Source organism: Hyla sarda, chromosome 4 (assembly GCF_029499605.1).
Source record: "Hyla sarda isolate aHylSar1 chromosome 4, aHylSar1.hap1, whole genome shotgun sequence".
In the NCBI taxonomy this organism is placed as follows: domain Eukaryota; kingdom Metazoa; phylum Chordata; class Amphibia; order Anura; family Hylidae; genus Hyla; species Hyla sarda.
Window position 1 is genome coordinate 38,478,473 of NC_079192.1, and position 16,016 is coordinate 38,494,488.

Genomic DNA, 16,016 nt, shown 5'->3' on the forward strand with positions numbered 1-16,016 from the left:
AGGAGGCCGCCCTTTATGGGGGGATTAATTAAAATTAATTGCTTGGGCAGAATTAAAAATGTCAACGGTCCTGCCAGCTTCACAGGGGCAGAAGACCCCACTTGTGCTGCTGTTAGGACTAAGGGAAAACAAATTTACGTTAAAAATTAACGCTTACAGTGTTTCCCAACCAGGGTACCTCCAGCAGTTGCAAAACTACGAATTCCAGCATTCCCAGACAGCCTTTGGGTGGTGTGATGGTGTGGAGGACATTTTCTGTGCACACTTTGGACCCGTTAGTACCAAATGATCTTTGTATAAAAACGGCAACCTACCTGGGTATTGTTACTGACCATGTCCATCCCTTTATGACCACAGTGGACCCATCTTCTGATGATACTTCCTGCAGGATATTGCCCCATGTCACATGACATCATCTCATACAGGACAATGAGGTCACATGACATCATCTCATACAGGACAATGAGGTCACTGGACTCCAATGGCCTCCACAGTCACCAGATCTCATCCAATAGATCACCGCTGGGACGTGGTGGAACCAGAGATTGCTATCATGGATCCGACAAATCTGCAGCAAACGTGTGATGTCATCATGTCCATATGGAGGAACTGTGTGATGTCATCATGTCCATATGGAGGAACTGTGTGATGTCATCATGTCCATATGGAGGAACTGTGTGATGTCATCATGTCCTTATGGAGGAACTGTGTGATGTCATCATGTCCATATGGAGGAACTGTATGATGTCATCATGTCCATATGGAGGAACTGTGTGATGTCATCATGTCCATATGGAAGAACTGTGTGATGTCATCATGTCTATATGGAGGAACTGTGTGATGTCATCATATCCATATGGAGGAACTGTGTGATGTCATCATGTCCATATGGAGGAACTGTGTGATGTCATCATGTCCATATGGAAGAACTGTGTGATGTCATCATGTCTATATGGAGGAACTGTGTGATGTCATCATGTCCATATGGAGGAACTGTGTGATGTCATCATGTCCATATGGAAGAACTGTGTGATGTCATCAAGTCCATATGGAAGAACTGTGTGATGTCATCATGTCCATATGGAGGAACTGTGTGATGTCATCATGTCCATATGGAGGAACTGTGTGATGTCATCATGTCCATATGGAGGAACTGTGTGATGTCCTCATGTCCATATGGAGGAAAATATCTAAAGAATATTTCCAGCACCTTGTAGAAAGTATTCCACCAAGAATGAAGGCAAAAGGGGGTCTGACCCCGAGACTAGTGAGGTGTACCTAATAAAGTGGCCAGTAAGTGTACATCAGCATACCATTATGACAGGTTACTAAAATGTATCTGTGAAGTGCACAAAATGTGCTGTGAATGGTCTTTTATAGGGGTCAGAATAGGGATTTTTTTTATATGAAACTATAACAATAACTATATAAATCTTTGTATCACTGTTATCGTACTGGCTCACAAAATAGTCCTCCTGTCATTGTTTCTCCTTTTTTTTTTGCCCTTATCATACAACCTCTAGTCCTACAGCACCATCTGTTTTATTCCAGCAAAGCTACATCAATGTTTCATTACTCTATCTTGATCATGTGATCACCAATCTGACCCAGAGAAAATCACAGAATTTAAAGGACATCTGTAGCAAAAAAAATTATCCCCTATCTACAGGATAGGGGATAAGTGTCTGATAGCAGGGGGTCCGACCGCTGGGACCCCCCGCGATCTCGCGAATGGGTCCACGGCATTGTCGTGCTGTGCGCCGGCGAATGGGTCTGGCATCAAGCTCACTGTACTCGATGGACACACCCCCTTCATATAGTTCTATGGGAAAGGCGGGGAGGCACGAACGCTGCATTTCAGCCTCTCCCATAGAGATACATGGAGGGGGCATGCCTCCTGCACGGGACCCCCCGCGATCAGACACTTATCCCCTATCCTGTGGGTAGGGGGGGGGTATACATTTTTTTCGCTGCAGATTTCCTTTAATGTGTAAGAGGAAATAATCAGTCCTGAGTTAACTGACTTCCTGTGAACTACAGGATGACATCATCACCTATTAGATCACTCCTGTTAGCTCCCAGACCCCTGCCCTCCCAGCTCTATCCGTATACTATTTCTGCTATCTCTATGGGATCAGGATATATAGTAGTTATACACCTCCCATCCAGCTCTATCTGTATACTGCTGCTATCTCTATGAGATCAGGATATATAGAAGTTATACACCTTTCCTCTAGCTCTATCTGTATACTGCTGCTGCTATTTGTATAGGATCAGGAAATATAGTATATACTTCCCTGCCAGCTTTATCTGTATACCATAGTTATCTCTGTGGTGGCTCAGTATGGGAGATGTTGCCCCGTACCCTTGCTGCCCTGTCAGGCAGCCTCCCTTCTGTGTCCCCGGGGCCTCCTTGTACTGGTTTTACTCCTGTACATATGTTTTGCTGTGTATTGTGATATATAATGTGTTGTAACTTTAAAGAGTAGCTCCCACCATCTGTATTTTTTTTTCTGTCTCTACCTATTGCTAAACTATCCCTAACCCCCCTCCCTGCCTTTTAAATTTTTTTTACTACCTTATAAAGAGCTGATCTTCTGCTCCTCTCCCTAGCTCTGCCGGAAGCCAATTTCCCCAGCAGGCGCAACGTCACTGATGCCTGCTGGGCGCCGACTTCCGCCCTCACCTCATCTATGCTGTGCTCCTGGCGGGAGCGCGCATGGATGAGTGGCCAATAGTACGGCAGACTGCTCCGGGGTCTCCTCCTCCCTGTTTAGCAGTGTAGTGTTATCCAGGGAGGAGGAGTATAGGAGCATCGCCCACCTACCGTGCTCACCGCCGAGACCCGGGACCAAAAGAAAAGTACGGGAAAGTGAAATAAGACATCACTTACCCATATAGGACATGTACAGTCCTGGAGACTGCCCGCTTCCTTCATGCCGTGGATAGGCAGCCAATGAGGCAGCTGCGAGGCCAGGCAGCCAATGATCGAAGCCCCGGCGTTCACAGTGCTCGCTCCCGCCTGTGTGATTGAGCGCAGGCTGACTGAATTAGGACCGATTGCCTAGGACAGGGATATGAGATCAGGATATGAGGACAAGAGCATCACCTTTGCTTTTCCTCTCCCACAAGGTTTAGGTAAGAAGACTGGGCACCACTGGGCATTCTGATAGTTTATTTTTTAAATAAAGACACATTGACCCTCATTTACTATTGCAAACCCAGCATGTTTTGTTGGGCTGTGCGCCAGAAATTCTATCTGCACCAGAAATTAAAAAATCTGACAAACTCTCCATTTTACACAAAAAAAAAATGAAAAAAGGGTGTGGTTGCCAAAAAGGGGCGTGACCCTGACATTTTCACAAAAAAACAACATATTTAAGGTACGTTGACACGTGCGTATTTTCTGCTGCAGATCTGCTTCTGCAGATTTTACTGCCCACTAACTTCAATGGGTAGCAAAGTCTGTAAAAGCAGATCTGCAGCAGAAAATATGCACGTGTGAACGTACGCTAACTAAGGTTTCCTCAGAAAATGTGGTGGATTTGAGCTGACAGATCAGGTGTAAAAAAAAAGGAAAATGTAGAGAAAAGTGCAAAATGTAGGGAAATCTTAGTAAATACAAAAGTACAATTTGTACCGCAATACATGATCCCAGTGTATGGCTCTTTGTATAGTCACTTATAACTTTTACAGGGTAACGCAAAAAGCCTTGGCTGTCCGGGCAGGCTGGGAGTTGTAGTATTACAACAGCTGGAGGCTGCGAGGAACAAAAAAAGGCTATCCCTTCAAGGCAGAGAACAGCCCCAGCATCACGTGGTGTCTATCCATATATATGTCCGCCTCCTGCAGTCAGCCCCTCCCTCTCCTCACACACGTACACAACACCCCACGCCATAAATCCTGTACATACATACATACACAGGAGTCACAGCCCCGCCCACCCCTCGGTCACATGGCTCAGGCTCCGCATCCAATTGTGAGCAGCCGGACGCTGGAGCAGCAGCCAATCACAGTGGGGAAACAGGCGGAAGTGGGCGTGGCGGCTGAGACGCAGTCTGCCCTGTTGACGTTGGGTGACGTCAAATCTCGCCTGTGTCAGTGAGCGGCCCCGGGGTAGCGGACGGAGAGAACATGTGACCCCGGAGAGGTGAGCTCCGCTCTGCTACATCGTGTCATAGTGTACGGTAAGGGCTCACCGCTTCTCACCTGTAGTGCTCGAGCTGTGTGTACACCCTCCCCCTCCTCTGTTTACACCTTGTCCGGGCGGTGTGTGTCCTGCAGGAGCCGCAGGACTAATATCTATCTGTGCAGGGGCTGTAGATGTAGCTGAGCTGGGTTTGTGTGGTTTGAGCAAACCTGAGCTTGTCAGGTGTAGCTGTGATGGGTTAGTGTAGCAGTGCTGAGCTTGTCTGGTATAGGTGTGATGGGTTAGTGTAGCAGTGCTGAGCTTGTCTGGTATAGGTGTGATGGGTTAGTGTAGCAGTGCTGAGCTTGTCTGGTATAGGTGTGATGGGTTAGTGTAGTAGTGCTGAGCTTTTCAGGTATAGATGTGATGGGTTAGTGTAGTAGTGCTGAGCTTGTCAGGTATAGATGTGATGGGTTAGTGTAGTAGTGCTGAGCTTGTCTGGTATAGGTGTGATGGGTTAGTGTAGCAGTGCTGAGCTTGTCTGGTATAGGTGTGATGGGTTAGTGTAGTAGTGCTGAGCTTTTCAGGTATAGATGTGATGGGTTAGTGTAGTAGTGCTGAGCTTTTCAGGTATAGATGTGATGGGTTAGTGTAGTAGTGCTGAGCTTGTCTGGTATAGGTGTGATGGGTTAGTGTAGTAGTGCTGAGCTTGTCAGGTATAGGTGTGATGGGTTAGTGTAGTAGTGCTGAGCTTGTCTGGTATAGGAGTGATGGGTTAGTGTAGTAGTGCTGAGCTTGTCTGGTGTGTAGATGTGATGGGTTAGTGTAGCAGTGCTGAGTTTGTCAGGTATAGATGTGATGGGTTAGTGTAGTAGTGCTGAGCTTGTCTGGTATAGGTGTGATGGGTTAGTGTAGTAGTGCTGAGCTTGTCAGGTGTGTAGATGTGATGGGTTAGTGTAGCAGTGCTGAGCTTGTCAGGTATAGATGTGATGGGTTAGTGTAGTAGTGCTGAGCTTGTCAGGTGTAGATGTGATGGGTTAGTGTAGTAGTGCTGAGCTTGTCAGGTGTAGATGTGATGGGTTAGTGTAGTAGTGCTGAGCTTGTCAGGTGTAGATGTGATGGGTTAGTGTAGTAGTGCTGAGCTTGTCAGGTGTAGATGTGATGGGTTAGTGTAGTAGTGCTGAGCTTGTCAGGTGTAGATGTGATGGGTTAGTGTAGTAGTGCTGAGCTTGTCAGGTATAGATGTGATGGGTTAGTGTAGCAGTGCTGAGCTTGTCAGGTATAGATGTGATGGTTTCGTGTAGCAGTGCTGAGCTTGTCAGGTATAGCTGTAGTAGTTGGGTGGTGCGGAGCTGTTTCAGTGTAGTTGCATTGAGCTTGTCAGGTATAGTGTGATGAATTTGTAGTGTAGTTGGGTGTAGCGCTCATGAGCTTTTCAGGTAAAGTTGTGACTATCATGTCAGTGATTGTACTTGAGCTGAGTTTGTCAGATATAGTTGAGCTGAGGTTGTCAGGTGGATTGTAGTTGGACTGTGTATTCTGGGGTCAGTAGTGCATATCTGGAATCAACCCTTCTCCTTTTTCCCTTATATCTCTCTTAAGAGTGCGGGGGGCCTCACTAGAATACCACGTAGCCTTAAAGGGGTACTCAGGTGGAAAACTTAAATCAACTGGTGCCAGAAAGTTAAACAGATATGTAAATTACTTCTATTCAAAAATCTTAACCCTTCCAGTACTTATCAGCTGCTGAATACTATTGTTGGGCGTGAATATTCGCATTTCGAATTTTTATCGCAAATTCACGAATGTAACAAATACGCGAAATTCGCAAATATAGGACGAATATTCATCTATATATTCGCAAAATATTGCGAATTCAAATATGGGCAATGCCGCTCATCACTACTTAATACTACAGAGGAAATTCTTTTCTTTTCGGTCTGACCACAGTGCTCTCTGCTGACATCTCTGTCCATGTCCGGAACTGTCCAGAGCAGGAGAAAATCCCCATAGAAAACCTCTTCTGCTCTGGACAGTTCCTGACATGGACAGAGATGTCAGCAGAGAGCACTGTGGACAGACGGAAAAGAAATTCAAAAAGAAAAGAACTTCCTCTGTATTGTACAGCAGTTGATAAGTACTGGAAGGATTAAGATTTTTTAATAGAAGTAATTTACAAATCTGTTTAATTTTCTGGTGCCAGTTGATTTAAAATAAAATAAAGTTTTCCACTGGAGTACCCCTTTAAGACAATTTTTCAACATTATCTTTCCAGGCTGAGATCTAATATTTAGAGGCACAAAGCCTGAGGCTGCACTACTGAGACCTCCTGCTGCAGCGATATCATGGAGACGTATGACCACACGTATACACACCGTATATATGGTTTAGATGGTGACTGGTGCCAGAAAGTTAAACAGATTTTTAAATGACTTCTATTAAAAAATCTTTATCCTTCCAGTACTTATCAGCTGCTGTATACTACAGAGGAAGTATTTTTCTTTTCAGTCTGACACAGTGCTCTCTGCTGGCACATCTGTCTGTCAGGAACGGTCCAGAGCAGCATAGGTTTGCTATGAGGATTTTCTCCTGCTCTGGAAAGTTCCTGATACGGGCATCAGGTGTCAGCAGAGAGCACTGTGGACAGACAGAAAAGAAATTCAAAAGGAAAACCATTTCCTCTGTAGCATACAGCTGCTAAAAAGTACTGGAAGGATAAAGATTTTTTAATAGAAGTAATTTACAAATCTCTTTAACTTTCTGGCACCAGTTCATTTAAAAAAATAAATAAATGTTTTCCACCGGAGTACCCCTTTAAGGCCTTAAAGTGTTCCCTTACTTTTCCTTTCAGTTTTACTATGAGATGTTTTGCATCATTATGCTCTTGTTTGTACTCTCGCCCTCTGTAAGTTTCTGTCTCTGTTCACCATTCCTGTCTGTGGAAAGGACATACTCTGCAACATCTCTGACATCTGACTTAGTTTCTGTTCTTTCTTTCTATTAGTCTGCCAGGCTTAGTGACCCTCCCCCTTTCTTATCGATCCTGCCGGCTCTGTACCCCCCCTCCGTGGAACCGCCATAAGTTACAAAAATACCGCAATACACATATTTGGCCATACCGCCCAGCCCTACGTGATGCACATATTTGGTCATACCGAGCAGCTCTACGTGATACACATTTTTGGTCATACCGCGCAGCTCTAGCTGCACCCCATGTATAAATCAGTGCAGTAACCCACTATAGAAAGTCCATATAAAGTCAGAACTCCATATTTTAGTGACTGCACCCATTGTTTGATAATGTCCTCCATCAAGCTCTGAGTCATCACCATTTTTCTTTATTTTTTTTTTTTTTTTTTTTTTTTTTTTAGGGGTATGAAGTCTATACGGGATGCCAATTTAATGTGTGGGCATCTGTCTAGTACATGGACTCTAGTAGTCCATTCTTGGCATCTGTTCTTCTCCATTTAGAAGGTGGGACCATTCCTTTAAAGGGGTACTCTGCTGAAAAACATTTTTTTTTTTTTTTATTAACTGATGCCAGAAAGTTAAACAGATTTGTAAATTTCTTCTTTTTAAAAATCTTAATCCTTCCAGTACTTATCAGCTGCTGTATGTTCCAGAGAAAGTTTTTATCTTTTTGAATTTCCTTTCTATTCTGACCACAGTGCTCTCTGCTGACACCTCTGTCCAGAGTAGGAACAAATCCCCATAGAAAACCTCTCCTGCTATGGACAGAGGTGTCAGCAGAGAGCACTGTGGTCAGAATAGAAAGGAAATTCAAAAAGATGAGAACTTTCTCTGGAACATACAGCAGCTAATAAATACTGGAAGGATTAAGATTTTTTTAATAGAAGTAATTTACAGATCTGTTTAACTTTCTGGCACCGGTTGATTAAAAAAAATGTTTTCCACCGGAGTACCCCTTTAATGCCTATAGGCCCTCTTTATACTAGGCAATTATTGTGCAAATTTGGCTTTTGGCTGCCAACTTTTTGTGCCAGTAGCCTAGCCACCTGGCATCGGGTGACAACCGGACCCCTGCACTGACTGCCAAGAGCAGGGATTCAAGGGCTGGTCCTGCAGGACTTTTGCTAATGGAAACGGTGTTCCTGCTGTAGAACAAGTGCAGGATATCCATTCCCATCCATTCTTGAAGGACTTGAGCCCTGAGCTTAACCCTTTACATGCCTAAATTGGCTTGGTCACTAAGGGGCTAAGAGCACTTGTTCCTGATGGGTGGCCCGTGTAAAAGGGTCAACGAATGAGCAAACCTTCATTGGTCAGCTGATCACGTCTTTTGTGCTGCCATGTAAATTATCGCGTTCGCCCTGTGTAAATCGGGGATGTACGACGGACGGACAGTGATGGATTTTTAGGGGTCACACGATTGACTGATCCTTGTAAGCTCGGAAAACGAGCCCTGATCAGAGAGATCATCCCTTACCCTCCCGTCTATAGGGGCCCTAAGTTAGTAGGGGGGGGGCGTCTGTTGGAAAGAAGATGTATTTGCCTTTTAGGCTAGGTTCACACTGGAATTTCTAGGCAGAATTTCTGCCGGCAGCACTAGGACCGCGCGGACTACATTGCCATCCCCATAGACGGCAATGCATTTCTGAGCAGATCTCCCAAAATATCCACCCAGAAATGCATTGCAGTCTATGGGGGCAGCAATGCAGTCTGCTCGGTCCTAGTGCCGCCAGCTCGATCTCCGGCAGAATTTCTGCCCAGAATTTCTGCAGTGTGAATCCAGCCTTATGCTTTTTTTTTTCTTTTCCTGGTTTCTGTGGCACTACCAACCATTTAATTATAATTTTGGCGCCCGTAGCTTGCGCTGTTTACAGAAAGGACCAGTTTCATGTGCCCGGGCCCTCAGACCTGCTTCCTCTTGGTAACACAATCCACAGTGTGTATTCTGAGCGCCCTATGAAGGTCACCGCTCGTGTGAAGAATAGACTCTTTGAGGGAGATTTATCAAAACCTGTGCAGAGGAAAAGTTGCCCAGTTGCCCATAGCAACCAATCAGATCGCTTCTTTCACTTTTCACAGGCTTTCATAAAAAATGAAAGCAGCAAGCTGATTGGTTGCTATGGGCAACTGGGCACGTTTTCCCCCTCTGCACAGGTTTTGATAAATCTCCCCCTTTTGAGATGCTTGTGGTAAACCAGAACTGACGGGGACTGAAGGAAAGCGGGTGTAAGGTACGGGCTGAAAAGGTCACACGTGGTGCGCCGTACACCGTATGACTAGATGTAGGTAAGAGGCGATGAGTAGAGATGAGCGAACTTACAGTAAGTTCGATTCGTCACGAACTTCTCGGCTCGGCAGTTGATGATTTTTCCTGCATAAATTAGTTCAGCTTTCCGGTGCTCCGGTGGGCTGGAAAAGGTGGATACAGTCCTAGGAGACTCTTTCCTAGGACTGTATCCACCTTTTCCAGCCCACCGGAGCACCTGAAGGCTGAACTAATTTACGCAGGATAAGTCCTCAACTGCCGAGCCGAGAAGTTCGTGACGAATCGAATTTACTGTAAGTTCGCTCATCTCTTGCGATGAGTGACCCGGTTATATGAGGTCCTCGCATCCTCCCTGTAATACCACCTACAGTAGTGTTTCCCAACCAGGGTGCCTCCAGCTGTGGCCAAACTTCAACTCCCAGCCTGCCCGGACAGCCTTCGGCTGTCCGGGCAGGCAGGGAGTTGTAGTTTGGCCACAGCTGGAGGTACCCTGGTTGGGAAACACTGACCTACGGTGTCAGCAGATCATATCTTTGGACCTTCCTCTCATGTTGATGGCTGGGGTCTTCTTCCTCTTTCATGGACTGTGTTGTATCTCGATCATCTTGTAGACCAGTAGTCTCCAACCTGCAGACCTCCAGATATTGCAAAACTACAACTCCCAGCATGCCCGGACAGCCAACGGCTGTCCGGGCATGCTGGGAGTTGTAGTTTTGCAACATCTGGAGGTCCGCAGGTTGAAGACCACTGTTGTAGACCATCTTGTCTTCTTATTGCACCATTATTTATGTGGTCTTCTCTGGTTTTGACCTCTTCCCTGTTCTTTTTCACTTTTTCATCCTCTTAAAGGGGTACTCCAGTGGAAAACACTTTTTTTTTTTTTTTTTTAAATCAACTGGTGCCAGAAAGTTATACAGATTTGTAAATCGTAATCCTTCCAGTACTTGTCAGCTGCTGTATGCTACAGAGGAAGTTCTCTTTCCTTTTTTAGTATTTCTTTTCTGTCTGACCACAGTGATCTCTACTGACACCTCTGTCCGTGTCAGGAACTGTCCAGAGTAGGAGCAAATCCCCCATAGCAAACCTCTCCTGCTCTGGACAGTTCCTGACATGGACAGAGGTGTCAGCAGAGAGCACTGTGGTCAGACTGAAAAGAACTTCCTCTGTAGTATAACAGCAACTGATAAGCACTGGAAGGATTAAGATTTTTTAATAGAAGTAATTTACAAATCTGTTTAACTTTCTGGCACCAGTTGATTAAAAAAAAAAAAAAAGTTTTCCACCGGAGTACCCCTTTAACGCACCCACATGTACATTTACCTCAGACTATAAAGCGAGTGCAGGACCCCTTTAAGGTTGACTTGTTGGGCAGTAGGGTCTCTTCTAGCTTGTTTGATACCATTGGGCAGATGCGTAGAAGACTCAACCGAGAGCCAGAAGGGAGTCATCCGTGGACCTTTATGGGGCTGTAGGGTTAAAATTCTTTTTGTACAGTGAAAGGCAGCGGCCACCATAGGGGATAATACCGAATTCTTTAGTCTTGTTGGACCCCTTTATGGTCATCCTGTATAGGGCGTACATACTGTAGTGCCAGACCATGCAGGTGCTATGGGGCCCTTGGAGAGTGGGGGCCCCGTCCTCGTTGGTCCCATTTGTTTGGTAAGAAACTGTGCAGAACTCCTCTCTACAGGGAAGTACATTGCAGCAAATTAAAGGGGTTATCCAAGAAAAAAACTTTTTTTTTTAAATTTATTAACTGGCTCCAGAAAGTTAAACAGATTTGTAAATTACATCTATTAAAAAATCTTCATCCTTTCAGTACTTATGAGCTTCTGAAGTTAAGGTTGTTCTTTTCTGTCTAAGTGCTCTCTGATGACACGTGTCTCGGGAACCACCCAGTTTAGAAGCAAATCCTCATAGCAAACCTCTTCTAAACTGTGCGGTTCCCGAGACAGGTGTCATCAGAGAGCACTTAGACAGAAAAGAACAACCTTAACTTCAGAAGCTCATAAGTACTGAAAGGATGAAGATTTTTTTTATAGAAGTAATTTACAAATCTGTTTAACTTTCTGGAGCCAGTTGATATATAATTTTTTTTTTCCTGGATAACCTCTTTAATGGAGGGGGGTATTGACCAATGGATCATGGGAAGCAAAGGAGAAACCCCCAGACCTTTCTGTCCTGGGGCAAAATAAGGCTTCATATTAAGGGGCCCATTTACATTTTTTGCTATGGGGCCCCCTTTCTTCTATGTGCATCACTGGTTAGAGGCGCTACAAACCTTATCGTTACCATATGGTCATTATTTTGGCAGGAGGGTCCAACAATAATATATATATATATATATAATATAAATATATATATATGTAGGCCTCCCGGTTCTTCCCTGCTGGTGGATGTTTGAGAAGAGAAGGATCGGGCACTTGAATCTTTAAAAAAGGGTTATCCAGGAAAAAACTTTTTTCTATATATCAACTGGCTCCAGAAAGTTAAACAGATTTGTAAATTACTTCTATTAAAAAATCGTAATCCTTTTAATAATTATCAGCTGCTGAAGTTGAGTTGTTTTCTGTCTGACAACAGCGCTCTCTGCTGACATCTCTGCTCGTCTTGGGAACTGCAAAGAGTAGAAGTGGTTTTCCTATGGGGATTTGCTTTAAACTGGGCGGTTCCCGAGACAGGTGTCATCAGAGAGCACTTAGACAGAAAAGAATAACTCAACTTCAGCAGCTAAAAGGTACTGAAAGGATTAAGATTTTTTAATAGAAGTAATTTACAAATCTGTTTAACTTTCTGGAGCCAGTTGAGATATATAAATATAAAAAAAAAAAAAAAAAAAGTTTTTTTCTTGGATGACCCCTTTAAGTTGGGGCCACATGGCCAAAGATTTCCATGTCGTGCTCCAGGCTTTGTGCCGCACTGCAACGAATGCAACCTGACAATCAAAAATCCATCCTGGGTTGCAATGTGACCCCCCCTGGAGTGTGACATGGTGACCCTTGCAAGCACAAGGATCCCCTTAGGGAGCCAGGGACCACTTTATAATACAATTAACCAAAACCTAGGGCACTAGGCCCAGGGCACAAGATCCCTTTAAATGTAACTTTTTTATTATGTAAACTATTAAAATCATATAAAGTGACATAAGGTTAAAACTCAGTGTCACAGTACCAGAAATAACCATAAATAGGGGATAGACCCTTTTATGAGTAGTGTATAGTGAACTGCAGCTTCCCTTGTTGCTGGACACTGTGACACAACTTAAAACCACTGACATTTGCCCCCTCTACTAGTTTTGGTGCCTTGGTACCTTCCTCAGGAGATTATATAGACAAACATGGCCGTAGTCATAGGTTTTTGTTACCTCCCTATTGGACCGATTACCTGTATGAAAGAGTGACCACAGATCTCATTCAGCAGATAGCTATTCCCTCCCATACTTGTGCACACTCCGTTTAGTTGAGCATGCGTGTTCTCAGTTGGAAAATTAGAAATATTCCATTGCCAAACTCCCCTGAACAAATGATCAAGGATTGGAAGGATATTTTGGAGTTGTCGTTTTGCAACAGCTGGAGGCACACTACAGGCCAGTGTTTCCCAACCAGGGTGCCTCCAGCTGTTGCGAAACTATAACTCCCAGCATGCCCGGACAATAGTTGGAAAATAGAAATATTCTATTGCCAAACTCCCCTGAACAAATGATCATGGAGAAAGAAGGATTGGGGATATAGGAGTTGTGTGCCCTACTATTCTACCCCTGTGTGTGTGTGTGTGTGTGTGTGTGTGTGTGTGTGGGGGGGGGGGGTGTTAGGCACCTCTCTGTAGATTATATGTTAGACCTGTCCTGCCGAAATTTGTAGATTCAGCAAATTTTGGAGTTGTCGTTTTGCAACAGCTGGAGGCACACTGCATTGGAGACACTGATCTAATGCCTATAGCAGTGTTTCCCAACCAGGGTGCCTCCAGCTGTTGTGAAACTTAAACTCCCAGCATGCCCGGACAGCCTTCGGCTGTCCAGGCATGCTGGGAGTTGTAGTTTTGCAACTGCTGGAGGCAACCTGGTTGGGAAACACTGGCCTATAGCCACCCTTTTTTTTTTTTTTTTTTTTTTTTTTTTTTTTTTTTTTTTTTAGTTTTGGTCGTTCAGGGTTTACCGAGACCCGGACCGATCAAAACTTTTGATAGGAGTTATGCAGAATTAAAAATCATAGCGCCACACCTGTCCCCCCTGGCTGTGTGCGGTATTACAACTCGGCCATTCTTTTTAATGGAACTGAACTGCAGTACCACACACAGCTTAAGGCAGTGTTTTGCAACCAGGGTGCCTCCAGCTGTTGCAAAACTAAAACTCCCAGCATGCCCGGACAGCCGAAGGCTGTCCGGGCATGCTGGGAGTGTTAGTTTTGCAACAGCTGGAGGCACCTTGCTTGGGAAACACTGGCCTAAGGAGGAGGGTTGTGCTCTTTCTGGTAAAAAGCAGCTATGATCTTATAATCCTTAATAACCCATAAACCATTTCACCACTAGAATGGTGCAAACTATCATTTAGCGCCCCCATGTGTTAGAATAGAACGGTTGATAACAGAGAACAACAGGGAGCAAATTCAGTTTTCATAGACTTCCTTTTGTAGTTTCCTTCTTAAAGCAATTTCCTGCTACTTACTATTAATCCTTCTTTTATTGGCCGGGGTCATGGCGCATGGTAAGTTTCTATTGACTCGTCCTCAGTATATAAAGAGCCTATTGTGACATCCTGAAGACAAATATTCTGCAATGTCTTGTGTGCGGGGATTTCCTGATGCAGATCGTCTGTGTTATGTAATGCGATACAGAAAGAGGATCCTGTGGCGGATTATACATGCAGGATGTGATTGTCCCATCCTACTGACGGTCATCTTCTCTGCTCTGCCCCCTAGGGATGGCTTTGTGTCAGTGCACGGTTAGGAACAGCGACTCTGACATGGAGGGCTGCACCTTCAATGGAGTTGGCCTCAGGGTGTTCCTGTACTGGAGCAACGGGAAGGAGCACTATGTCAGCTTCACGCAGACCGTCACCACGGCCGAGGAGATCTGTATTCATCTGGCGCAAAGGCTGGGTAAGAATATAATACATACGTGCTGCCGGTCAGGGCATTTTATATTTTATATATATATGTGTGTGTATGTATGTGTATATATATAATATATTGATGTGGTGGCCGAGATATTCTCAGATTTCTTCCATTTTTCTCTCTGTGTTCCAGGTATAACTCCTCTCTGCTACACATTGTTTTCTTTGTATGATGTGCAAGAAAAGTATTGGTATCCTCCAAATCATGAGTTCAGGATCACGAAGGATATGAAACTTCTGCTTCACTTTAGGATGAGGTAAGTGGTTATGATACCTATATAACCTAAATCATCTCCCTATATCTCCTCCTATTACTCCATAAAACCTCCCTATATCTCCTCCTATTACTCCATATAACCTCCCTATATCTCCTCCTATTACTCCATATAACCTCCCTATATCTCCTCCTATTACTCCATATAACATCCCCTATATCTCCTCCTATTACTCCATATAACATCCCCTATATCTCCTCCTATTACTCCATATAACCTCCTATATCTCCTCCTATTACTCCATATAACCTCCCTATATCTCCTCCTATTACTCCATATATCCTCTCCTATATCTCCTCCTATTACTCCATATAACCTCCCTATATCTCCTCCTATTACTCCATATAACCTCTCCTATATCTCCTCCTATTACTCCATATAACCTCTCCTATATCTCCTCCTATTACTCCATATAACCTCCCTATATCTCCTCCTATTACTCCATATAACCTCCCTATATCTCCTCCTATTACTCCATATAACCTTCCTATATCTCCTCCTATTACTCCATAAAACCTCCCTATATCTCCTCCTATTACTCCATATAACCTCTCCTATATCTCCTCCTATTAATCCATATAACCTCCCTATATCTCCTCCTATTACTCCATATAACCTCCCTATATCTCCTCCTATTAATCCATATAACCTCTCCTATATCTCCTCCTATTACTCCATATAACCTTACTATATCTCCTCCTATTACTCCATATAACCTCCCTATATCTCCTCCTATTACTCCATATAACCTTCCTATATCTCCTCTTATTACTCCATATAACCTCCCTATATCTCCTCCTATTACTCCATATAACCTTCCTATATCTCCTCTTATTACTCCATATAACCTCCCTATATCTCCTCCTATTACTCCATATAACCTCTCCTATATCTCCTCCTATTACTCCATGTAACCTCTCCTATATCTCCTCCTATTACTCCATATAACCTCTCCTATATCTCCTCCTATTACTCCATATAACCTCCTATATCTCCTCCTATTACTCCATATAACCTCTCCTATATCTCCTCCTATTACTCCATATAACCTCTCCTATATCTCCTCCTATTACTCCATATAACCTCCCTATATCTCCTCCTATTACTCCATATAACCTCTCCTATATCTCCTCCTATTACTCCGTATAACATCCCTATATCTCCTCCTATTACTCCGTATAACATCCCTATATCTCCTCCTATTACTCCATATAACCTCTCCTATATCTCCTCCTATTACTCTATATAACCTCCCCTATATCTCCT

The 16,016-nt window shown here is 44.0% G+C and overlaps 1 protein-coding gene across 4 annotated transcripts in view; it reads left to right on the forward strand.

Annotated features, from left to right (window-relative positions):
• Positions 1-4,016: 4,016 nt before the first annotated feature.
• Positions 4,017-16,016, forward strand: part of TYK2 (tyrosine kinase 2) — a 54,315-nt gene continuing 42,315 nt past the window's right edge. For 2 of the 4 annotated variants that reach the window (XM_056570574.1, XM_056570577.1), the window contains exons 1-3: positions 4,032-4,187; positions 14,282-14,461; positions 14,609-14,732. In XM_056570574.1, coding sequence (XP_056426549.1) covers positions 14,284-14,461; positions 14,609-14,732 — 302 coding nt within the window. In that variant the 5' untranslated portion in view covers positions 4,032-4,187; positions 14,282-14,283. Of the gene's footprint in view, positions 4,188-9,311; positions 9,331-14,281; positions 14,462-14,608; positions 14,733-16,016 lie in introns of those variants that run through there. The other 2 variants (XM_056570575.1, XM_056570576.1) reach the window with 2 other exon arrangements.